This window comes from Pelmatolapia mariae, linkage group LG10_11 (genome assembly GCF_036321145.2).
Source record: "Pelmatolapia mariae isolate MD_Pm_ZW linkage group LG10_11, Pm_UMD_F_2, whole genome shotgun sequence".
NCBI classification, from domain to species: Eukaryota; Metazoa; Chordata; class Actinopteri; order Cichliformes; family Cichlidae; genus Pelmatolapia; species Pelmatolapia mariae.
The window spans coordinates 54,696,471-54,710,168 of record NC_086236.1 but is presented as its reverse complement, the minus strand read 5'-3'; the positions used below and the strand labels follow the sequence as shown (position 1 = coordinate 54,710,168).

The 13,698-nt window shown below is 41.8% G+C and overlaps 1 protein-coding gene across 5 annotated transcripts in view; it reads left to right on the top strand.

Annotated features, from left to right (window-relative positions):
- The first annotated feature begins 1,883 nt into the window (after positions 1 to 1,883).
- The window catches only part of fhod3b (formin homology 2 domain containing 3b), a 92,098-nt gene continuing 80,283 nt past the window's right edge, over positions 1,884 to 13,698 (top strand). For all 5 annotated transcript variants that reach the window (XM_063485816.1, XM_063485815.1, XM_063485814.1 and 2 more), the window contains exons 1-2: positions 1,884 to 2,392; positions 9,050 to 9,156. In XM_063485816.1, coding sequence (XP_063341886.1) covers positions 2,228 to 2,392; positions 9,050 to 9,156 — 272 coding nt within the window. In that variant the 5' untranslated portion in view covers positions 1,884 to 2,227. The remainder of the gene's footprint in view (positions 2,393 to 9,049; positions 9,157 to 13,698) is intronic.

The window sequence follows — 13,698 nt, the reverse complement described above, 5'->3', positions numbered from 1 at the left end:
TTCTTTTTCCAGATTGGAGACTTTGTTGGCTGGATTGTTTTTATGGGCTTGAGTGAATAGAGGTTAAAGAAAACTGGAGGAGAGAGAAAAGCACCGTTAAGACACCAGAAGAGCTAATGGACAGGTGAAAAAAATAATTTAAAAAACAAACTAAAGCTTGTTGTAGTTTAAAGAGTTCTTTCAGCTTTTTATTTTGCCTATTGTTTACTGGACCTTGGTGCAGCCCCTCATTTCATCTACTGTATGAGACAATCTGTTTTAATCCTCCCCTTTTAAAGATCACCCTCCATTTCTCTGTATGTATTATTGTAGGGTCTACCTTACAATATAAAGTGCCTTGAGGTGACCGTTGTTGTGATTTGGTGCTGTATAAATAAAATCGACTTGAATTGAATTTAAGGCAACTTCTGATTGGCTGCCACTCGAAAACAGACGATTTATGAGCAGTTGGGTGATGCTGCATAGTTTTTAAATGACCATATTAACATCAAACAGACAACAATTTAATGTTTGTCTGGGAAGCCTTGGAGTCCTGGCATTTATGTGGATGGCACCTACTTGAACGAAAGCACTGCTCAGTAGCAGCAGCCTCCTCCACCACAAATCCACCACAAATGCTGCTTAGGAACAACTCGAGGAACGTTAAAAACCCAGTGCTTTGACCTGGCCTCGAAGCTTCCCAGATCCCTGTCTAAACAGGCATCATGGGAGTGCCCCGGAACAAGCCCAAACCACAGAGCTATAGTAGCAGAACTTTGCCTTCTTGTGTTTCTTGTAGAGAGCCTTGAAGGCTTGCTTCGTGTATCCCTGAAGGCCCCACCCAACAACCCATACCAGCCAAGGTTGTGCTGCCAACATGCCAGTGTGTAGAGACAGCCCCAGAGGCTCTGTGGCTATGCACTGACAGGTCAGAACTGTTCAAGGCTCAGGGTGGACCTATGCAACATTAGACAGCTGACTCTAGAGATGTTTGGAGATTTGTTTCATATTTTTCAATTGCTCTAACCACTCCCATGAAGCATCAGTAACCAGGGTATAAGCATAAAACTCAGTAATACAGAAATGTACCATAAGGCGTATTTGTAGACAGCTCATGAATTTACTTCTAAAACTAGATCATACATATTGCTGTTAGATGCATTTTTTTTTTCAAAATATATGCAGCATTGTGTTTTTTCAGGTAAAAAAAAAACAAGGTTATCATAGTTAACTAAAACTAAATGGGAAAAGAAATTGTTATCTAAAAGGAAAAAAACATAGACCTTTCGTGAACTTTTAAAACAGCAATTAAAATAAAATAACATTACAGAATAAATCCTTAGTTTAGGTGTTTCTAATTTGTTAAAATTTGTTATCACAAACTGCCTGATGAGGGTTTAAAGGATCCGTTTATTAAAGTTTGGATGTCTACAAGCCTGCCAGTCAACTGCTTTCAAAAAGCTCTGTTTATATTGTAATATCTAATTATTTTCCTAAATCTCATCTCTGGCATTTCCCATGAATGAAAAAAGTAATAAAGATTAAAACTGAACAACATTAAAACACTGAACCTAAATATTTTAAGCTGAAGCAAGAAAATCCACTCTGGAAACTAACTGAAACTAAACTGAATTAAAAAGTCAAAGCGAAACAAAAATAAAAACTAATAAGAAAACACAAATATGTTATAACTCTGGTGTCCACTATAGCTCTAGTGTGTGTTTGTCAACACCGAGTTGAAGGACTGTCAGCATCCGTTTTGGCTACTTTGCTTTTTTCCCACTGGAGGCCGCTATAGCGCGTGTAATCCGAGCTTGGCCGGGCTGACTGGGACCTGGCTTGCAGTGTCCCTTCTCAGGCTTTATGCATGAGGAGGGAGCCGCTTCCCATAGACCAGGCGCCAAGTGTAGCAGTGCCGTCCGCAGTCTGCCTCAGCACCTCAACCGCCCGCAATGCCCTTGGACACTGGCGCTCCGCTCGATTCCGCCACGCACTGACTAACCGTGACATCTCAGCGAGTTACTCCGGATCTCTACTTTGGGACTTTTTGCGCACACTGTCCTGACACATCTACGCTGGGTGAAACAAATGGGGAAGGTCCAAGGATAACAGGGTGCAGGATTTTGCTACTGCAGAAGACCTGCCGGTAATTCGCTGGCCGGAGGGGGGGCTGGCTGCGCCTCTGTCAGAGACCGTAGTACCGCATCCACTGTTTTGATCATCTAAACTCGCCTTGCATGGATACATCATGGCTACATTTATATGCAGGGTGCAGTTTTTAGATGATACTGATCCATTTAACAGCACCAATTTCCCCGAGCCCACCAGACCGCCTCTGTACACCTTCAGGGAAGATATCCCTCTGATAAATCAGATTGCTGGAGTCCACAGGCTGTTAAAAGCCCCACACAAGGTATGCAACGCACGATTAACCTCTTGATTTTGTTTTTGTGCACGTTTCGTTAAAAGCACGAGTTAAAATGTAACATCAACGCCTAAATTAATAATTACCTTGAACAGGTCGATTGTGTTACTACCAAACAAAACTAATTGACCAATGAGCAAGCGTCTTAGTAAGCACTTTGTTGATAGGGGATGCTGATGGGGCATAGACGTGCATTCAAATAGTTACTGATTCTCGGCGTGATAGTCCTGTGATAGATAGAATAACTCTAGGCGGTGTTGGCGTAGATTAGATACCCATTATTTGGGGTGGGGGAGGGGCTGCCATCGGTTAATATTTACATCAATTACCCACCTGTGCACTGCCAAGACTTTAGGTGCTCCTTCAAAGTTTGGAAAAAAGTATCCTGTTTGTGGTTGGCAAAGGAGGAGACGCAAACAAATAAGCAAAAAAGACATTTGTGGTTGCAGTCTTAATGATTGTTTGACTTGAAAATCTAACCTCCTCAAAGGAAAAAAAACAACTTATTTGTGGGAGAAGCCGACCTATTTGCAGTGTCATAAATGGACAGATTGGAAGCCCATGTGGAGAATTAAAGTAGGTTGGGTCAAATCATGCTCAGTTGGTCAGTTCTTGAAGGATGGAAAAGGGTAATTTCCCACTTGGCTTGATTAGATCTGTGGTTTTGAATTGGCAACATGTCTTCCTAATCAAACATGTTTTTTTCTAGACCCCTTTTTTTGTATTTTGACACTGTTAACCAGCTTTTCTTTAGTCTGAAATAGAAAGGTATTTGTGTTTGATCACCCTCAATTTTCAGGCTCCATTTACTGCTTGGTTTTTGAGGAGGTGAAGCAGTGCACGTTCTTTTTAGTTGCAAACAATGGCCTTCCCAAGACCCAAAATGTTAGAGACAGTAGTTGACAAAAGTAGACCTGAAACTCATTTTCTTTTTCTCCTTTTGGATGCCTCCAGAAGTTAAATGTCTTGGCATATTTCTGCCTCTTGATTAGATTTTGTGAAGCCCCATCTACTGACCTTTAAATTTAAACAAATCACAGAGACCATATCATCTGAGGCTGAGTCTTTTTACTGAGCATTCATCTCAGTCTGGGTGGAAAGTTGCATAAATGGGGAGTTAATTTGGGTCTTTATTCATTCTGTCAGATCAGTGGTACTCCATCTTGTTTGAGTCAAGCTGGTGAGATAAGTCATAGGAGCCTCAGGATGCTGTGGATCACCACAAGCCAGGCTCTCATTCTGCAGCCTACTCAGTCTGACCAGCAGCATGGGATGGGGACGCTTTCCACTGAAAAGGAAGTGGGCAAAATTAAAAACACAAACAAGGAGCTGATGTACTTTGCACCGTCTCAGTTTAGCTGCAGACCAGCTGGGCCGCAAAGCAGACAGAGAGGGAGTACCTGTGGTTGGCTGTGCAGGGCCTGGTTAGTGAGATTTGGTCACATGGGCATTGGTGGTTAGCCGTAAGTCGAGGGGGAAGTCCCTGTTCTTCTCGTAAACAAAAACAGTCAGGTGGGTGACGCAACTGAGTCGCCGCGTTTGACCAAGCAGCTCCCTGATTCACACCATCAGACGTTTGAAAACGAGACTTTAGTGCGACCTTGTGAATACAGCAAGGCTGTCTTATCCCTACAGTGCAGGCCATTCTGTTATAAATAGTACGTGGCCAACACATGGTGCAGGGGCAATCAAAACAGCTGACATATGCTGTTTTAGGGATTTTGCTGTCATTTTCTGTGGGCATTCTCCAGAGTGGAGATCAGTTGTGTGTGCTGGATTGGGTTATACATGGGATGACAACTTGGAAAAGTAGCTGTACAGAGTCGAACATCAGTTTGTAGAAACTGATTTTTATAGCTGCACAAGGTTTATTTTTAATAGTGAAAACTCTCAGTGAGGGTGGGAGACTCACTTGAAATGCCACCTATGTGTGATGGTATGTCTTATGTACAGTACATCATAGTGTAATATAGTTTGTAGTATCTTTTATTCTGCTTGAAGACCATTTTGTGTAATATAAATCTGGTATCTTTTGTGCTGCTTCGGTAAAAGGGAGTGATTCCCACCTCACCCAGACATTTGGTTTTCTAGTGAATAATGCATTGTCTTCAGCAGATGACAGAGCAGGCATGCTCTTCAAAATGTGCCAGAGTTATTCAAAATATTCAGTTTTTCAGGGCAAATCAATAGCTCATTACTCCTTCATTTACTTTCTTCCCTCTCTGTGTTTTGTATTTTGGGGTTTTGTGGCCCAGAGGCCTTGCATCAGTTTATAAAAACAGAATTTAAGCGAGGTCTTGAAGAATGGACTCTCACTTTACCAATTTCAGTTTGTGGGACAGTTGTTTTTCTGCATTTTTTTGTCCCATAATGAGAAGTTATGTTAAATGCTGCAAAATGTAGGTTCCTGCTTCAGGCCTGTCAGAGCTCCCTTTGAATTCTTTTACACATTGTCATGCAGATTTGAGGTTCTCTTAATTTGGAGTGTTGTCTCAGCTCCTTTCAGAGGAACACATCCACGGAAAAAGTTGCCTTGGACTGGACAGGAAAATTAAGGTTACTGTTGTGGTTTTGTGTTCATGCATCAGGTGTAATGTGTTTTAAATCACTTGCTCTCACAGAAATATCACAAATTGCATCTCCACCTTATCGAGCAAATGTGAAGCTTTTAAAGTGGCCAGATGTTAATCCTCTAAACTGATTTGTAGTCCACTGTGGTTGCTATATAGACGTCTTTACCGTTTTTTCTGCTCTGTCTTCTTCTGCTGGTCAAGTGAATGGCAGCCCCTGTGTGTGATTAAATTAAAAAAAAAAAGAAAAAGGGTTGTCCTGTCTACATGTTGAGTACTCCGCTGGTCAAAGTTGCAGCTCTGTTAACACACATTACTAGTGAACCATATTCCCTGTTTCCATTAGAGCTACCAAACAGGAAGTGAGTTCATATGTCAGCAACACTCTTGACCCATTTTTGGGTCAGAGTGCAGTTTACCATTTGGACAAATAGCAAGAACCAAAAAATGTCATTTGTTTCCAAACTGATGATCTGTTTGCTTTAAATCAGTAATTCTTGTGCTGGCAACACTTTTTGTTTGTATAAATAAATAATAATAGAGAACTTGTTTTTCCCTTCAGTGCTTACAGCCACACTTTTAACACAATGAGATCAAACTGCAGGCTATGACCCGCTGAACTGCTTGGCCCCCTGATCGCTGCTTACAGCTAGCTTTCCAAATGTCTTTCCCATCTGGAATATAAAGAAATTTGGAGTGAGATAGCAGTTTTAATTTTGAAATTGCATGGTGTTTATTTTTAGTTCTTTCTGCCTTAACTGCCTTCCTGGTCAGTGGACCACAGTATGGTGGTTGAAGGGAGAGGCCAGACCTCAGTGTGTGAGCAGAGGAGCTTGTGGTTGCTTCTCTGGACTTGGCCATCACAGGGCCACTGTGGGTTCAAGTCCTGGGCAGGAGACAGCTAAAGAAGTCTCTGCATCTGATAATCTGGTAGCACTTATTCCTGGATTAAGAGCTGTTTAAAGTGCATCAACCTGGCTTGGTTGTACATTGTAATTCCTGTGAAGTAATCCACACTGATTATATAAAGAGCGCCTAAAGTGACACTGGTTAGAGGATAGATTTGTGGCTATATGAAAGAAAAGATGGGTGTACAGATGGGGATTAGTTAATGGCAAACTTGTGTAATTTTTTTCCTGCAGTTTTTTTTCTTGCCTGTGTTGATTTTGGTCTGCAAGTCAAACCCATGTGTGGGGAATTGCATTTCTTGGTTCCACAGTTGGCTAATTACTGGTTACAGCTGCAGATTCAGCCCAGTGTTTTGTGCAGTTCAGGTTGTGATACAGAGTGAAGCCGAAAGAGTACAAATATTTTGTTTGGTCTTGTTATCTAATCCGTCTTTTTTAGTATGTAAAGTATAATTTAATGTATAATATATACAGTATAAAATAGCAAAATGATAAACCTACCTGTAATAATGTATTTGGTTTTTTTGGATTGTAATTTAGTGGCATTTGCACAGTCATAATTATAGGGCTTATACAATTCAATTCAGTTTAGTTTTATTTATATAACACCAAATCACAAGAATAGCCACCTTAAGAAGCTTTATATTGTAACGTAAAGACCCTATAATAATAGAGAGAAAACCCCAACAATTAGATGACCCCCCCTATGAGCAAGCACATGGCAACAGTGGGAAGGGAAAACTCCCTTTTAACAGGAAGAAACCTCAGGAAGAACCAGGCGGCTTGGGGGTGAGGGGTGGGAGACAGGACAAAAGACATGCTGTGGACGAGAGCCATTTAATTATTAATAATAACTAGTAGTTAAATGCAAAGTGGCATATACAGTAAATACAAAAGAGTGAAAAGAAGTGAGTGAAGGTGAAATGCTCAGTGCATCATGGGAAGTATTTCGCACGTGGGTTTACACTTGCAGAATACAAATTTCTAGTTTACCAGCGCACTAACTAATCGCTGTGGTTAGTTAAAGTGATCAGAAAACAGTGGCAGGTGCAATGCATCACCTCAGTGATTACCCAAACAAATGAAACCGGGTACACTGGTGCACTGTTGCTTCACAGTGAGAAGATCCAGGGTTTGAATCTCGGTGGAGTTTGCATTTTCTCCCTGTGCCTGTGTGAGTCCTCTCCAGGTGTGAATGTGAATGGTTGCCGGTCTCTCTGCGTTAGCCCTGTAACGGACTGCCAACATGTTCAAGGTGTGTTCCACTGACAGCTGGGATAGACTCCAGCCCCCCTGTAACTCTGAAATGGATAAGTGGAATAAAATAGATGGAGAAATAGATGGATGGACAAAAAGGCTAACCTCTACTGACTTATGGTCATGTAGTGCATATTTTTTTCAAACATTAAGGAAACCCCATTTGGAAACATAAAGTTGACATCCAACAAAAATACGTTGTTTCTGGGATTGTTGAGTGTCTTACAGGTTATTTAAGGCCCAGCTACTGGTCACTCCATACAGTATGATTTAAAGTGTCTTCTCTGTCATGCAACATTTCATATTACTATCCCACTTTTTATTTTCAAAGGCATGTCAGTCCATAGGCATAAAAAAAAGAAGGAAAAAAAAAGAAGAAATCATGGGCCTAACTTGGGCCCCTATGCCTGGTTTTCCTGTCAGGCCAGAATCTGTCTTGTAATCTGGAGAATCACTTGCTTCCCGCTACCGACTATGTGCAGAATAGATGTGCTTGTTTTCACTTGCAAGTCTTTTTCTATCACGGCCTGCCTCACCTGAAGAACATCGACAAATAAGACTTGCAGATGTCTTGGAAAGGGCACGATCTCCTCACCTGTCTCCTGCATCAACCCCGTGCTTTGCCTCATCCCCCGATGTCTCCTTTAAAAAAATGATATTCAGCTCCGCTTCTACATCTTTTTATATTCCCAATAATCGTTTGGTTTGGGCAGCAAACAAGACAGCTCCGAGCCAGAGAGTGAGTTGGAGAGAGACTGAAAGTTATCCCAACCAACCACATGTTTTGTTTCAGCTCTCAAATATGACACAGTCCTTGAGTGCTGTAGTGCAGTAATGCAGAGTGGCTGAACAGATCAAAGCTGTAATGTCTTTCCCAGGGTTGTTCTTTCACGTTTAATTAAGTTACTGTCATATGCGGAAGGAAATTGAACTGCATCGGACCAGGCAATAACTGGTCCGATTTAAAAAACACATGGTTTTGCATGTTAAACTTATGTTTACATGTGTTGTGCATTAAGAGAGAAATTCTTGCAGGCTGCCTATGTAAGTAGTATTTATGGAAGGGTATCATAGCCTTTGTTGCTTTACAAAGCCCAAGTGAGGGCTGACAAAAAAGACAGGTTACTGGAGTTCAACGTATTTGTACAAATCGTTATTGGTTTAGACACTCAGATTGTTGATGGTGCAGAGCAGTGCCACTCTCTGCACTCGCATCATATGTTCGCCCTCCCATAATGGTATTTGTTTTCCTTTCCTCTGCTTCGCTGTTGGAGCCGCTGTCCCGTGGAGCTGACAGACTCTGAATATAAATAGGTTAATATCTCCAATTTGGAGGTCAACCAGACAAGTGAACAGTCACTCTCATTCTTCATCTCTTTGACCACAGTCTGGTGATGACAACCATTCAAGACCAGACAAATCATACCTCCTCTGCAAAGTCATCATATGTGATGATAGTTTATCAGACAGGAGAGCAGCGAGATAAGAGGCAGCAGACTGTCAAGCTCATTCAAATCTGCATGACTTCTCTGCAACCTTGCACAGTTTTTCATTGTAGAGCACTGACAGGAGCTGATAAAAGAGCCTTCTGTGGTTCACGGCGAACAGACATAGACCTGAAATATGCTACGCATGTGTCTGTGGAGCCATCAAAACAGCAAAGTTTTTAAAATATTTACTTGTCTAACATTCTTACGAGTCATTTGTGTGTAGCTTTAAAGTTGTGTGCCTGCATGGGCGTGAAACACAAATAGTTATTCAAACCCCCTGGATGTCAGTGCCATTTGTTCAGGTGATGTGTGTCATTCAATTCAGAAGCCCCCAAAACATCTTTCCACTGTCAAATGCTCATAAATATCTCCTAACACAGCATTTTGAATACATGTTAACTGTGCCTTTTTCCTGTCTAGCCCGATGACTGTGCCCTTCAGCTGTCCCATAATGGAAGCTACTTGGACCTGGAATCTACGCTGGCAGAACAGCGAGATGAACTGGAGGGATTTCAGGAGGATGGAGGGTAAGATAATAATCGCCGCCATTTCTGTCTCCACTCTTGGTGAATGTGCACAGCCGCCGAAATGAAGAACATTCTCTACACTGTGCTGAATTTAAAAAGCTGAAATAAAACTAGATGCTGGCGTTAAAAAACTTGGCCATAATTTTCCTTGCACTTCAAAAGGTGCTGTTCAGACTGATGCCAAAGCCACTCAGGCTGAAAACTAAAGTGGGACTGGCACAGTCTAGCAGGTGGATACAGTAATGTACGATGCTTGCCAGATTTTGATTGTCCAGGAATAGATTGTTCCTGTTGCTGTGGTCAAATAGCGGTGCAAATACTTTTTTTTGGGGGGGGGGGGGGACTGAGTGATTTTAAAGCTTTTGATCACAACAGTCTGACTTAAAAAAAATCTTGACAGTCAGGCATATTTCAGTACAATATGAGTATTTTTTAGTGGAAGAGAGATTTGAGGCAAGACAAGAGGGAAAAGCTATAGTATTTAATCCTTGCCACTGGGAATGCATATTAATAAACTTCTTACTATATTCCTTTGCCTAATTTAATACTATTAAAGGGATTTGTCTAATGATACTTATTTGGATGTAGAATGAATGATCCATTTTCCGAATCTCAGCATTTTGAGCTGTGCCTGCCTCTATTAAAAGAGCAGAGGGGAAAGTCTTTACCCCACCTGAGAGTCTCCTAGGAAAAAGAGACTCTGATTTTCCTCACATAGGTTTTGTGAGTCTCTCAAGGGTATTTTATCTGCATGCAGGTCACTAGAATGATTGTGTATTTTTGTGTATGTTTGTTGTATTTTTAAAAGACATTGCAGTAGTAGCAGTTGCAGGATTTTATAACGTTGGTTCAGTGGTGATACTGGTGCCCTTTTTTTAGTAGACTGAAAAATCTTGGAATTTCCATCGAATTGATCTATTTGTGTCGAGTGGCACCAAGGTTGTAATCTTAACCACTTGTGTTCTAGTCATGTCTCATGAGTAATCACCCACATCTCTTTGTGACTTTACTTTGGTTCTCATCTAGACCACTGGGGCAGCTACACAGTATACACCCTCCTAATGCTCAGCTAACGATTTAGCTATATTGTTTCCGCGTAATGTGTAGGTAGATATTGCTTTGGCTTGACACAACTCCTGGAGCTGGATGAAGAAAAGGTTCACAGTTGTGTTAGGTTAACTTCTGGTTCATACATTTTCCTTGGCCATTTACTTTATTGGCTCCATACATTTTTTCATGTACTGTGCAGTATGTTGATACATCCTTCATGTACTGCCCACTTTAGATGATCACAAACCAAAGGTTGGCATGAAAGTTCCTGGTCAGCTGGACCACAAACATGTATGGATTTATTTGTCTAACTTGAAATTCATAAGCTGCTCTCTGGCTTGGTGTTTCTGTTGGAAGTTGGGAGCGCTAGCCTTTCCCAGTTCCAGCTGAAATTGTTAGGAGCTTATTGGAGGCTATTAAGAGCTGTGAGGTTAAAGTGGTCCACTTCTTCTCTCGTCAAAGACTGAGCCTGCATGGGCCGGTGTTGTGCCAGCTGGCACGAGCTGGTATGGATGTGTGTCATTAAACCCACACAGCGTTGTCTGAGGAGGCTGGGGGTGGGGGGGGGGGGGGGGGGGTGAAGGTGGTTAGCCAATTATTTAGTAAAAATAGGGCAGTGCTGCTCATTGGCTTTTTACGGTGCTGATGGGCCCAGAATTACGCCCCCCACTGCTCAGTGTTCTTGATTTGATGATTATTGAGCCAATAAAAGGTCTGATGAGGGATTTCACCCTTACTTGTTCCATTTTGTTTTGTTTTTGCTCTCATTTTTACTGCGTATGATCTGTCAGCAGCAGTCATAACACCCAAGCATTTAACCTAAAGAAGAAAAAAAAGCTGACTTGCAGACAAAACCAACGGGTTGCTTTTTACTTTCTGGGTTTTCCAAGTTTATCTCAAAATAAACCTCCTGCAATAACTTCAGCTGACAAGCGAAAATGATGCTTTCATCATGCTTTCACTATTTTAGCTTTAAGCTAAGTCACCTACCACTAGAAAAGGGAGTAGTGCAATAGTTCTGAGCTCCCCTGATCATTGGCAATTGAATCCATCTGTAATTGATATTAATGACAGGTTACATTCCTGAGGCGCCTGTGTCATACCTAGTGTCTTTACAATCAGATTAAAGTATGATCCTCTGACAGAACGCTGCGAGAGCCAGGAGATATCCATGTCACGGGAGCTTAAGGGCCATAATCACTTCCACGCCACGTTATGTAGCTCAGCTATACAAGATTGTGACTCGTAAATCCCCTTGTCCCCTCACTGATACCACCCCACTTCTGGTTACAAACTGACCATGTAGTCCAGACACGTGCTCAGGCATATCTGCACAGTTCCTGGCAGTCTGTGTGTGTATTCTAGCTGTGATAGATTGACACACACGCAGTTTTTTTGGCACTGTAGTTGGAGGTGGAGTATGCGGGACGTGTTCTCGTAGGACCAGGATGGATAGAAAAGTTGTAGCAAATTTGTTTTTGATCTTTTAGGGGAAAAACAGTGTTGTGCGATAGTGTTGAGTTATGTGTCGAGCTTGACACATTGTAAGACATATTCCCTGGCTTGTCTTTATAGGATAACATGAAATGCTGTTATTGACTGGATAATGGATTCAGCATGTGGATTTTTTAGCATTTTCTTTCACCTTTTCGCGTTTCACGCTGTAGTAGATGTAATTTCTGTTAGAAAGCCAGCAATTATATGCTGAAAATGCTCTTGCTGGTTTTATTGAGTGTTTCTGATGTGTTTGACAACTATTCAAAAGTCAGACATATTAAAATCTATCCGTTCTTGCTCTGAAGGCCTCAGAAATTCAGCGTTTCTCATCACATCCTTTCATGTCTCCGAGGGCAGCTCTGCTTTCTTTATTTTCGCTTTTTTTCTGACCCACTTGGACATTGTTTCGTAGATGCTCGAAGCACACAAGGTTTTCATTTGAAAAAGAAAAAGTTGACTTGAAAAGAACCAGAGGAATTGTCAGACTTAAAACTTTACCCCACCTGGCTTACTCGGGCACTGGAGGTCCCACTACAGACGCAGTGATGCAGGAGCCTTCTCGAACAGGGGTGTCCAAGAAGTGCTGAGTCAGTAGACCTCAGCGGGGCCTTCTTGTCTGGCATTAATTGGTCTTTGAGGGGAAGTACTGGCTTTACTGTATTCCAAGTATGTGTGTTCACTTTCTGTGGGTACACATTTTGTGATGTTTTATAAACAGGGCCAGTAATGCTCCCTTAGATAAAGCCAGAGAGCATTGAGCTGGCAGCCATCCACCGGTCCAGTTGCTGCTGCTCTGTGTGAGGATTAAGCCCGAGCTTTATGAGGGTGCTGTACAACGGGGCAGTAAAGGGGCAATCAAGATGGGGAAAAAAGAGAAAAGAACGTAAGGTTTTATTTTTTTAATTTTTATTTATTTATTTATTTTGTCAGGCACAGTTGTTAACTTTCTGCAGCTGCATTCCTGTTTGCTATGTTTGATAGAGAAATTGATGATGATGAGCATTTGGTTGGTGCCTTGAAATGCGCACTACTTTTTATAAATGTTCATACTAAATAACAATGTCCATATGTTTTCATTTAATCTATTATAAAGTGCTCTACTTTTGACCATTTGACTTGTGTAATGGTCAGGAAGTATGACATAAGTAGGAAGTAAGTGGTTTAGATTGCATTCAGTCCTTTTATGATATTATAAAAAGTATTAATTCAGTGATTCACCTATTTCAGAAGCTTCATGTATATTATGAATCAAGGTTAAATTTGGCTCACATGATTTTCATGGCTCACTATTATATACCAGCATGCCCCCAATTTGTTGACATTCTTTATAGTTCTCATTGTTTATGAAGGTTTGGGCTCCATCTTTTATAGGGCTGCAGCACTGTCTGCAGGAGTGTTCAATTTTCATGTTTAATTGGTGGGGGTGGGGGTTGGGGTCTGAAAACCTCACTTATATTCCATGCACGTTTGTTTAATTTGATAATGAGCACGTTGGCCTGTGTAGCTTCAGGTCTTGGTTAAGCACAGGGATATTGTTGCATCTAAGCGGAGAGAAAGCAGACATTCGTGACAAAATGGGTCCAGTTACCGATTTACCTCAACAGCATCACAGGGGATAAAGTTCCTGTTTGCCGTCTCATCTCGCAGCGAAGGGCCCTGTTGACAGATGTTGCTCCTGTGTCGCCTCTGCCTGTTGCTGGATATTATATTTGATAAACAGTGAGGATAAGCAGACTTCCCCTGTCATGTCATGCGCTTGTGCGCATATCAGCTCGGCCTCCCGCTGACTGGTTGGGGCAGGAAAAATGTCAGTGTGTCGGTCTGTCTGGGTCTGTGGAGCAGCTATGCAGTAACTCTGTTTGTATGTGGCGAAGCAGCAGTAGGAAGTGCCTTCTGCACCGATAGAGTTTTTTCTCTTTCTGTCAGAGCCGCTCACGCCCGACGGTTTGAAAGTGACAGTCTGCTGCTGGCACTGCGCCGGTCAGAACAATCACA